The sequence below is a fragment of the Carcharhinus amblyrhynchos genome, chromosome 18 (genome assembly GCF_965287045.1).
Source record: "Carcharhinus amblyrhynchos chromosome 18, sCarAmb.v2.hapA, whole genome shotgun sequence".
NCBI lineage: Eukaryota > Metazoa > Chordata > Chondrichthyes > Carcharhiniformes > Carcharhinidae > Carcharhinus > Carcharhinus amblyrhynchos.
This window is the reverse complement of record NC_137341.1, coordinates 16,360,304-16,372,782: the sequence shown is the minus strand read 5'-3', so window position 1 is coordinate 16,372,782 and position 12,479 is coordinate 16,360,304. Positions and strand designations below refer to the sequence as shown.

Here is a 12,479-nt window from a genome sequence, read left to right as displayed (position 1 = left end):
GAGGTGAGGTCGGTGAGCAAACTGCACACAGTAGTGATGCAGCAGGACATAGGCAAAGAGAAGGTGAAAAGGAATGTAGTAGTAATTGGGGATAGTGGGGTGAAGGGTATTGACACTGTCCTTTGTGACAATGACAAAGTGCACAGAAGGGTGTGTTGTCTGCCTGGTGCTCGGGTCCGGGATGTCACATCTGGGCTGCAGAGGAACCTGGAATGGGAGGGTGAGAATCCGGTCGTTGTGGTACATGTGGGTGCCAACGACGTAGGCAAAATGCGAACTGAGGATCTGGGGAGGGAATATGAAAAGCTGGGAATGGAATTAAAAAGTTTAACCGACAAGGTGGTTATCTCTGGGCTACTGCCTGAACAGAGTGCAGACGGGCGTAAGGTTGATAAGATTAAGGAAGTGAATGGATGGCTCAGGGATTGGTGTGGGAGGAATGGGTTTGAATTTATGGGGCATTGGCATCAGTATTGGGATAGGTGGGATGGGGTTGGTCTGAACCGTGCTGGGACCAGAGTCCTGGCGAATCGTGTAAATAGGACTGTAGACAGGGCTTTAAACAGGGTGGGGGAGGGTGCGAGGGTAGGTGACGTTACGGGGCCTAAAGTTAAGGAGAGGGTACAGGTAAGGGAAGAGGCTGAGGATGTCCCAATAATAAAGGGAGTAGGGGGCTTGAGTATGGTTGGTGGCATTCTGGCAAATAGGGTCCAGGTGAAGGCTGGGATGAAGGCGCTTTATCTGAATGCACGAAGCATTTGGAATAAAGTGGATGAGCTGGTGGCGCAGATCAGCACAAATGGATATGATCTGGAGGTGGGGCGGGCTGTTAACGCGCAAATAAGTGCGGCGTGCAGGGATGGAACGGCGATAATTATGGAGGATTTCAATCTGCATATTGATTGGTCGACCCATGTTGGACGCGGTGGGCTCGAGGAGGAGTTCTTGGAATGCTGCCGGGATAGTTTCCTTGAACAGTGTGTGTTGGAGCCGACGAGGGAGCGAGCTATCTTGGATCTGGTGTTATGTAATGAGGCGGGTAGAATTAGGGACCTTGCGGTGAAGGATCCTCTTGGGGAGAGTGATCAGTGTATGGTGGAGTTTCTGGTGCAGATGGAGGAGGAGAAAGTGGGTTCCCGGACACGCGTCCTTTGTTTGAACAGAGGGGAGTACGGTAGGATGAGAGAAGAATTGGCGAATGTTGACTGGGAGAGCGCGTTGGAAGGTAGGTCTGCTGAGGAGCAGTGGAGGATCTTCAAGGAGACCTTTCTTGGTGCTCAGCAGAAATTTATTCCGATGGTTAAAAAGGACCGTAGGAGGAGAGGTAATAAGCCGTGGATAATGAAGGAGGTGAAGGAAAGTGTTAAATTAAAAGCGGAGGCGTTTAGAGTAGCTAAGAGTAGTGGGCGAGAAGAGGATTGAGAGAAGTTTAAATGTCAACGAAGATTGACAAAGAAGTTGATAAAGAAGGGTAGGAGAAACTATGAAGCTGGGCTAGCGCTTAATATAAAAAAGGACAGCAAGAGTTTTTGTAAATATATAAAAAGGAAGAGGCTGGCTAGGGTTAACGTTGGACCCTTAGAGGATGAGAGGGGGGACTTAGTGGTAGGGGATGGGGAAATGGCTGAGGTCTTGAATAACTTTTTTGTTTCGGTCTTCACGGAGGAGGATGTGAATAATTTGCCAGGTGTTAGCGATGGAAAGGTGGTAGGACTGGAGGGTCTCGATGACATTATTGTTACTAGAGAGGCGGTGCTCGACAGACTGAAGGGACTGATTGTGGACAAGTCCCCAGGACCGGATGGAATGCATCCGAGGGTTCTGAAAGAAATGGCGGAGGTGATAGTGGATGCCTTGGTGGTTATTTTCCAAACGTCGCTGGATTCCGGGGAAGTGCCGGAAGATTGGAAAACGACTAATGTTACGCCGTTGTTGTTTAAGAAGGGTGGCAGGCAAAAGGCAGGGAATTATAGGCCGGTTAGTTTAACGTCTGTTGTAGGTAAAATGTTAGAATCCGTCATCAAGGAGGAAATAGCGAGGCATCTTGAGGGGAATTGCTTGATAGAGCAGACGCAGCACGGTTTCGTTAAGGGGAAGTTGTGTCTGACAAATTTGTTGGAGTTCTATGAGGATGTGTCTAGGGCGGTGGATAGAGGAGAGCCGGTGGATGTCATCTTTCTTGATTTTCAGAAGGCGTTTGACAAGGTACCTCACAAGAGGTTATTGCAGAAGGTAAGGGGGCATGGAGTTGGGGGTAGGGTGTTAGCGTGGATAGAGGATTGGTTGTCAAATAGGAGGCAGAGAGTGGGGGTTAATGAGTGCTATTCGGATTGGCGGTTGGTGACTAGTGGAGTGCCCCAGGGGTCGTGCTGGGGCCTCAGCTATTTACCATTTATATAGATGATCTGGAGGAGGGAACCGAGTGTATGGTGTCGAAATTTGCTGATGACACCAAGATTGGTGGAACGGCAAATTGCGTGGAGGGTGTGGAGAGTCTGCAGAAGGATCCAGGTAGGCTGGGCGAATGGGCCAGGAAATGGCAAATGGAATTTAATGTTGGCAAGTGCGAGGTGGTTCACTTTGGTAGGAATAATGGTAGGAAGGACTATTACTTACATGGCGAAAAACTGCAGCAGGCGACGGTGCAGAGGGACCTCGGGGTCCTTGTGCATGAGTCGCAAAAACCCAGCCTGCAGGTGCAGCAGGTGGTCAGGAAGGCAAATGGGACGCTGGCCTTCATAGCGAGGGGGATTGAATATAAAAGTAGGGAGGTCTTGCTGCAGCTGTATAGGGCATTGGTGAGGCCGCAGCTGGAGTACTGTGTGCAGTTTTGGTCGCCGCACTTACGCAAGGATATTTTGGCCTTGGAGGGAGTGCAGAGGAGGTTTACTAGGCTGATACCAGAGTTGAGGGGGTTGAGCTATGAGCAGAGGCTGAATAAACTAGACTTGTACTCGTTAGAGTTTAGAAGAATGAGGGGAGATCTCATTGAGACGTATAAGATGATGAATGGGATGGATAGGATAGAAGTGGAGAGACTCTTCCCGCTCAGAAAGGACAGTAGGGACTAGGGGGCACAGCCTCAAGATAAAGGGGGGGGGGGGCGGTTTAGAACGGAGTTGAGGAGGAACTTCTTCACTCAAAGGGTGGTGAATCTCTGGAATTCTCTGCCCGTTGAAGTGGTGGAGGCTGCCTCACTAAATATTTTTAAGATGCGGGTTGATGAGTTTTTGATAAGCGAGGGGATTAAGGGTTATGGGGAGAGGGCGGGAATGTGGAACTGAGCCACGACAGATCAGCCATGATCTTATTGAATGGCGGGGCAGGCTCGAAGGGCTAGATGGCCTACTCCTGCTCCTATTTCTTATGTTCTTATGTTCTTTTAGCGCAAGAAACAATGCTTTTCACTGTATGTTAATATGTGACAATATTAAAATCAAATGTGGAGGATATTGTTGAGAATAAATGTGCTTATAATGCCAAATTTGAACATTTCTCAAAGACTTAATTGAGATATGTCCAATCATTGCCTTAATCTAATGCAATATAATTTTTAGCACTGAGAGGAATTAATAATGAGTGTTATAACCTATTTGGAACAGCAACCCAGAAATCAAGAATTCACATCTCCCACACAAAATTGTGAAACTGAACTCAATAAATCTGGTCATTTGTGGGCGAATATATTATCAAAAAAGCTAACTGGATTCAATCATGTTCTTCAAGGAAGAAAACATGCATCCCCTGCCATGTGGTTTTACCCTGTATGTTGTTCCAGTTGCACACTATGCAGCTGCTTTTTAATATCCTCAGGTTAACTAGGAATGAACATGAAATATTAAATTGCCAGCATTGCCCACAACAGAAAAGCAAATTAAAAATGAGAAAATCATATAAAAAATTAGCATTATTTGAAAGTCACTGATTTTTGCAACACAGAAAAAATAAGCTGCCTTATCACAATTTATTTTTGCAGGCTGAGTGGCTCAAGAAAGCTTCAATTTTTTGTACCATATATTTCAATGGTTGGATTAACTAAAAAGGGTCTTCAGATTTTTCTAGGCTCATTCTTGACGAACCAGAAATTGTGCTTCCTGAAGCATAAACAACACGCAAATGGTTCAGGAGACTGCCATATTCTTCCTATCCAAGATGTACTTTGTGGATAGTTAAACATTATCCAATTCACTCTCATAGGAACAGGGCCATTAATAAGTATTTAATTGTTAGAAAAAAATCTTGGAACAATAGCATTGAAGTGACAGAAATATGTACGAACAACTTAAAGTGCAAAAACTGCACTCTCATGCCACACAAACATTATCCATTTTTTTGTGAATAAGCCTGAATGAAGGACAAATGTTCACAATGCACGATCACAACTGAGGTCAAAACAGAGCAGAGTGGAATATGAGGCAAGCCAGGAACCAATCGGAAGATTCCAAATCTTGGTTTTTAAAGGCATGTAGACTATAAGAGGAAGTGAAGACTGAACAATTACACAATTGCAGGCATTCAAAAAGACCGCTAAAGATGCAGTCAGAAACACCTTAGTCTGGTAATGCCAAACTCTAAATTCAAGTACTGTACCAGTCAGAATGTCAGATGATCTTTTACGTATCTACGTATTTTGCTTTTACCTTGCTATTAGAAGAAACACAATTAAAAACAACAAATCTCAAGTGTTCTTTTCAGGATATTTTTGTGGCAGCACGGAGGAACAGCAGCTAGCACCGCTACCTCACAGTGCCAGGGACCTGAGTTCAATTCCGACTCTGGGTGACTGTGTGAAGTTTGCACATTCTCTCTGTGTCTGCATCAGTTTTCTCCCAAAGTCCAAAAATGTGTGGGTTAGGTTGTTTGGCCATGCTAAATTGCCCTTTATTTTCAGAGGGATTAGCAAGATAAACACATGGGGTTATGGGGTTAGGGCAGACTGTCATCAGTGCAGGCTCGATGGGCCAAATGGCCTCCATCTGTACTGTATGGATTCTTTGATTCTATGACTACAAACATCACACTGACATCATTTCAGTTTTAACAAAAACTGGAATCGAAATTAAACAGAGAAGTACCTGCAAGACAAAAAACTTGCCATTTAATCATACACCCTGCAGTCAACAATTACTCAGACTTCAGCACGTAATCTGACCCGCTCTCCTTAAATTTCCGATCTGCAGGAACTAGAAAGCTCCAATTAACTAGCATCCACAACTTTTGCGGTGAAGATAGTTTCAAAAATTTACAACTTTTGCGTGAAAAAGTGCTTCCTGATTTTACCCTTGAGGGAAGGGACCAAAATCACATTTTAATATTCAAATTTTACCAGGTATTTTCAGCAATGAAATAAGCCTTTCACACTATCAGGTCCACATTGTTATTTATGCTCAGTGTGAGCCTCCTCCCACCAGTCGTCACCTTCTCCCATCAACATGTCCTTCTGTTTATATTTCCTTCAGAAGCTTCTAGCTTTGCCTTGGGTACACCTAGGCTAAAACTACTCTCTGTCGTAGCAAGTTCTACTTTCTATCCACTTTCTTCCTATCCTCCTAAGAAGCTTTTCCTGAATTCACTACTGGATTTATTACTATTTTGTTTTTCTGGCCCTAGTTTGTTTCCTGCCCACAACTGGAAATCCTTCTCTACATCTACTACGTCAAAATTTTTCATAATCTATCAGGTCACCCCTCAGGTCTCTCTTTTTCAAAGAAAGAGCTCCAGCTTGTCCCATCAACCCCCTTGTTCTTCATCCTTCCACCACAGGAAATAGCTACTCTGTGTCTACCCTATCAAATTATTTTATTAAGGACTAAACGGTATGCAAGGCAAACACACTAAAGTTGAACAAACAACATACTCAGTAGGGTTCACTTCATTTTATATGTTGTACTTACCGAGAATTATGACAGCAGCAGGCAAAGACAATTAATTTGTGCATCATTTGAGACAATAAATAACCAACTAATTTAACTGAGTACATAATGGGAGAGCAAGCAAAACCTGGAAAATTATTATACAACTGAAATTAAAGCAGTATGTGTCCTTTCTGTGATAGTGTTCAAAAATAATTAAAATGTACTCAGATGGGTTAACAGTAAAGTCCCTGGGCATACAACATGGTAATGTGTTATTTGACCATGCAATGACCTATATCAGAATGACTGATGAATAAAATAATTATGCTTGAGTGAACTGTAGCACGTATGCACAGTGCACAATTGCTTCCTTAACAGATTTCTATTACCATTATACAGACGTAATAAATGCTAAAATGTGTGTGTAGCTGACGATACTCATTAACTTCAAGAAATGGCACATACCAAGTTGCATCCAGAAAGGAAACGCAGCACATTGAAATTACCCTTTTTGAACCAGTAGCAGCAATTTTCCATTTTCTAAAAAGTCACTAAAAATAGACACCAAAATCTGTAAAGGGTCTGTTTTCAGGGTGAATAAGAATGAACAAAATCATGTAGGATCAAAGACATCATCCTTCAGGAATCACACAGTGTCAAGCATGACTTTTCACACGAACCATTCAAAATGCTGTTGTGGATTTCAACACGATGTAATCTGTGCTTTAATCTGATAAGAATATTTTTCGTCATGGAATAAAGTGCAACATGATGTGGGTTGCAAATTTTTAAACCAGGGAAAACATTCCTTGGTTTGCTCAAGAAATATCTACAGATCTAGATATTTTTTAAAATAAATGAGTCTTGTAAGGAATACCGCCAGTGAGGGTTGGACAGCCAGTCAGTTTTCATGGTTACATTTACCACAGCTATATGCAAACAAAATCTGTAAATGACATTCAACCATAAAAGTCACTAAAATCAAATAATAAAATGAAGAATTTAGGATTTTCATCTGCTTTAGTTACCTTGTGGCAAGGGTTGAAGTGCACATGCAAACACTAAACACTCTTACATACACTTGTACATGCATTGTATTATATACCTGTCAAATCATCCTGAATTTCCTCTATTCCATTCTGCAGCTCAGGCCTATAAAAATGTTCTTGTATTTTTGCTTGAGTTTTCCTTACTCATACATGATCCCTACTGGAACTGTAGACCTTGACATAGTCGGTGGGGGTCTGTGTAGCTAGCCTGGGACTCCAGCTTTGTTTGGTACTGTCTTTTGGGCATCTTTGATGGATCTCCTTAGACCATATCTGGCTTTCTTGTATAGGTCAGGGTCACCTGACTTAAACGCCTCAGACCCCGACTTCAGCCAGCAGTGGATATCCCTGTTCATCCATGGTTCCCAGTTGGGAAACACGCTGATTTGCTTCTTCACTACCTGGGCCACCTAACCCTGGATCCCATGAGATTTAGCCTAATGCAACAACCTACTATGCGGTTACTTGTCAAAGGTCTTGCTCAAGTCCATGTGGACAATATCAACTACACCGCCCTCATTTACCTTCTTAGTTACTCTTTCAAAAAATTCAAATTTGTGAGACGTGATTTTCCACTCACATGCTGACTGTTCCTAATCAGTCCATGCCTCTTTAAATGCCTGGAAGTCCTGTCTCTCAGAATAACTTCTAACAACTTACCCACTACAGACTTTAGGTGCACTGGCCTGAAGTTCCCAGGCTTTTCCCTGCAGCTCTTCATAAACAAAGTAACAACATTTGCCACCCTCCAATCTTCAGATACCTCACCTGTGGCTATCGATGATTCAAATATCTTTGGTCGGGGACCCCCAATTTCCTCCCTAGCCTCCCATAATGTCCTGGGATACACTTAGCAGGTCCCAGGGATTTATCTCCCTTGATACACAAAGACTTCCAGCACCTCCTTCTCTGCAATATGTATACTCCTCAAGATGTCATTATTTATTTCCCCAAGTTCCCTAACATCCATGCCTTTCTCAACAGTAAATACTGGTGAGAAATATTCATTTAGGATCTCACCATCTCTTGTAGATCTACATATATATGACCTTGTTGATCCTTAAGAGGCCCTACTCGCTCCCAGTTACCCTTTTGCCTTTCATGTATTTGTAGAAGCTCTTTGAATGTCCCCTTTTTGCTCTCCTGATTTACTCTACTCCGACATCCTCCATACACTTCAAGGGATCCACTTGATCACAGCTGCTTATGAATGTCACATGCATCCTTCTTCTTGACTAGGGTCTCAATATCCCAAGTCATCCAGGGTTCCCAACTTCTACCAGCCTCGCCCTTCACTCTAAAAGAAATGTGCTTACTCTGAATTCTGTTTAACACACTTTTGAAAGCCTCCCACTTTACCAGCTGTCCCTTTGTCTGCCCAGTAAAAAGTCTGACAACACCAGGTTTTAGTCCAACTGATTTATTTGATAGTAAACGCACAAGCTTTCGGGTTTGTCCCTTCGTCAGGTGCAAATGGACGAATGGACTAACCCGAAAGCTTGTGCGTTTACTATCAAATAAATCGGTGGGAGTAAAACCTGGTGTTGTCAGACTTTTTACTGTGTTTACCCCAGTCCAACGCCGGCACATCCACACCTTTGTCTGCCAACAGACTCCCTCAATCAGCTTTTGAAAGCTCCAGTCTAATGCCATCAAAATTGGCCTTGCCCTAATTTAGAATTTTAACTTTTGGGCCAGACTTATCATTCTCCATAGCTATCTTAAAACTAATGGAATTACGGTCACTGGTCCCAAAGCATTCCCTCACTAACACTTCTGTCACCTGCCCTTCCTTTTTTCCCCAAGTAGAGATCAAGTTTTGCCCCTCTTTCGTCAGGCCATCCACATACTGAGTGAGAAATTCCTCCTGACCACACAACAAATTTCTCTCCATCCAAGCCCCTAATGCTATGGCTGTCTCAGTCAATGTTAAGAAAGCTGAAGTCCCCTACTATTACCATCTTATTTTTCTTGGACCCATCTGTAATCGCCTAAAATATTTGCTCCTCAATTTCCCTTTGACTATTTTGGGACCTATAGTACAATCCTATCAAAGTGATCTCTCCCTTCTTATTTCTTAGTTCTAACCATAGACTCAGTGGACAAAACCTCAGAAATATCCTCTCTCAATACTACGTGATGTTCTCTCCAATCAACAACACAATCCCACCCGCCCCTACCTCCTATTCTATCTTTCCTTTAGCAGCTGTACCCTGGAACTTTGAGCTGCAAGTCCTGTCCCTCACTTAGCCATGTTTCACTAAGAGCTGTAATATTCCAGTCCATGTACCCATCCATGCCCTGAATTCAACTACCTTGCCCATCAGGCCTCTTGCATTGAAATAAATGCAGTTTAAGCTGGATTTCTCTTGCTCTCTGCCCTGCTCTTGCCTGACCTGTCTAATACTAGGATTACTGCCTTTATTATTTAATGTGCTCTCTTTAATTTGATTTTTTAAAATTTATTCGTGAGATATGGGCTCACTTGCTGGTCAGCATTTCTAGCCTATCCAAGTTGCCAGAGGGCAGTTGAGAGTCAACCTCATTGCTATGGTTTTGGAGTCACATATAGGCCAAACCAGTAAGGATGGCAGATTTTCTTCCCTAAAGGATATTAGTGAACCAGATAGGTTTTTCCGACAATAGTTTTATGGTCATCAGTAGATTTGTAATTCTAGATAAATTTACTGAATTCAAATTCCATGATCTGTTGTGGCAGGTTTCAAACCAGGGTCCTCAGAACGTAAGCTGAGTTTGTGCATTAATAGTCTAGTGATAATACCACTAGGCTATCGTCTCCCCATATGTTATTTATATCACAGTTTAAGTAAACTTCTAACAAAATGAAACAGTTTATTTAACTTTTTGATTTGATTTACTATTGTCACATGTATTGGTACAGAATGAAAACTATTGCTTCTTGCGCGCTATACAGACAAAGCAAACCATTCATAGAGAAGGAAACGAGAGAGTGCAGAATGTAATGTTACGGTCATTGCTAGGGTGTAGAGAAAGATCAACTTAAATGTGAGGTAGATCAGTTCAAAAGTCTGATGGCAGCAGGGAAGAAGCTGTTCCTGAGTAGGTTTGTATGTGTCCTCAGACTTTTGTATCTTTTTCCTGAAGGAAGAAGGTGGAAGAGAGTATGTCCAGGGTGTGTGAGGTCCTTAATTATGTTGGCTGCTTTTCCGAGGCAGCAGGAAGTGCAGACACTATCAACGGGTGGGAGGCTGGTCTGCATGATGGATTGAGCTTTGTTCATGACCCTTTGTAATTTTGTGCGGTCTTGGGCAGAGCAAGAGCCATACCAAGCTGTGATACAACCAGAAAGAATGCTTTCTGTGGTGTATCTGTAAAAGTTGGAGAGAGTTGCCATGGCCATATCAAATTTTCTTAGTCTTCTGAGAAAGTAGAGGCAAAAATGGGCTTTCTTAACTATAGTGTTGGCATGGGGGACCAGGACAGGTTGTTGGTGATCTGGACACCTAGAAACCTGTAGCTCTTGACCGTTTCTACATCGTCCCCATTGATGTAGACAGGGGCATGTGCTCCACCACACTTCCTGAAGTCGATGACTATGTCCTTTATTTTGTTGACATGGGTACAGTTTATCCTAGGTAACAATATAGCTGGATCACAGGTGGGAGTGATGCCTATTGTGGTTGAAAAGCCAGTGGAAAATCAAACTGAGATTTTGCAGGAAGCATGCCCTGGCATGTTTCCCAACTGCGTGGAAACAAGATCCCTGTACAGCTGCAGTATTTACAGACTCCGCACAGGCATTGACCCTAGCTGGAATTGAACCCGGGTCCCTAGCACTGTGAGGCAGTAACGCTAACCACTGTGCCACCGTGCCACTATGACAGCTTGGCTCCTGTACGCAAGTCCTCTTCCAATGAAGGTCAACATATCATTTGCCTTCCAGTTACGATGGCCAAAAAGCGCATAGGTGACCATCAATAAGCTTTGTCAAGTATGAACTCCCTTATTGAGCGACGAGAGGCTTACGCAATGGGAAGTTAGCAGTGGGGGGTTAAAACCCGCTGCTTCAACCCGGACCGGTACTCTGTTGGTCCCCAGGCATTGACTTGCAGGCTGTAAGCCGCAAATGCAGCTCTTCCTCTGCCTCGATATAGAGCTAGTTTTAGACTTTGACAATCCATCCAAATTAAGGCAGATATCACACTAGAATAATATCTATTGCCACAATCTCATGTTTTATTTCAAGACCTACAGGGTAAAACCAACTAGATCAGTGCATTTTTGGCAATATAATTTATTCTTAGACTTTTTTTTCAGTGACCTGGTTATTGTACAGTTCCAATTGTCAGTCTTTATATGGAATATTAAGATTCCATACAAAATTATATTGAATGTTCCAGTAATAAAATTGAAAACAAGGGCCTCATAAAGCTTTTCTTACCATATACAGAAAACAAATGCAAAAGTTATTTTCTATTAACGGTTTTTTAAAAATCTCTTGTACTGCTGCTCCTAATAGATAATAGCATACATCATCCTATAAGATGCTGTACTTCCCATTTTCCCATTCAACACACAGTATTATATAACCAAGTAATCATAAAATTCCTTTTTCTACTCCAACTATACAATATTATAGTCACTTCACTCACCAGATTTGGCCAACGTTCACCAACGAATGATACAGGATCCACAAAAGAAGCATGATTATCATGTTGGCACATCCTGTCAGTAGTACGAACACTGAAAGTCCCATTCCCAACAAAGCAATATTGTCAAGGTGTGCATCCATGTTAGACCAATCCAGGAACCACAGAATTGTTGGTGCATAGCTAAAAGCCTCGAAACCAACTTTGCCCCCAGCATACCGTTGAATTTTCTGTAAATACAGTTTCCCTGGTAGCAGTCCTGTTTTTCCAAGCAACTGTCTGTTTTGGTGATAGCCAACAGAGAAGGCCACAACTGCAAAGGAGAGACAGACAATACTCAGTAACATTATGAAAGAAACAAAGTATCATGCATATCTTTCACTGTCAAGAGATAATTGAACATTGGACAGTGCAAATGCTGTGCATTAATTGTCATGACAATCATAACAACTGCACAATACCCAGGTCACTGAAAACATATTCTCTTCTACCTTTTTCCATGGGGAAAAAAAGATACAAAAGTCTGAGATCACATACCAATCATCTCAAGAACAGCATCTTTCCTGCTGCTGTTAGACCTTAATGCATTAAGTTGATCTTTCTCTACACCCTAGCTCTGAGTGTAACACTACATTCTTCACTCCCTCCTTTCTTTCTCTATGTACAGTATGCTTTGTCTGTATAGTGCGCAAGAAACAATACTTTTCACTATGTACTAATACTTGTAACAATAATAAAATCAAATCAAACATCAAATTAAGTTGTGTCTAAAAATAAATGATGTTGGTAAAAATGCCAACTCTGCAGCAACAAATTTAAGACATAACATTTCTTTTTCATAATCCATTCTGTTTCCAGAAAAGCTGAATGCTGAACATGACAATTGAAAAGAACAAGTTGACCCTAGTTAGATCAGTGCAATGTCTTTTGAAATGAAATCCAAA

At 42.3% G+C, this 12,479-nt stretch overlaps 1 protein-coding gene across 2 annotated transcripts in view; it reads right to left on the bottom strand.

Moving 5' to 3' along the window:
• The window catches only part of lmf1 (lipase maturation factor 1), a 538,909-nt gene extending 527,141 nt beyond the window's left edge, over window positions 1-11,768 (bottom strand). For both annotated transcript variants that reach the window (XM_080206431.1, XM_080206432.1), the window contains exon 1: window positions 11,539-11,768. In XM_080206431.1, coding sequence (XP_080062557.1) covers window positions 11,539-11,678 — 140 coding nt within the window. In that variant the 5' untranslated portion in view covers window positions 11,679-11,768. The remainder of the gene's footprint in view (window positions 1-11,538) is intronic.
• Between the last annotated feature and the right edge of the window lie 711 nt (window positions 11,769-12,479).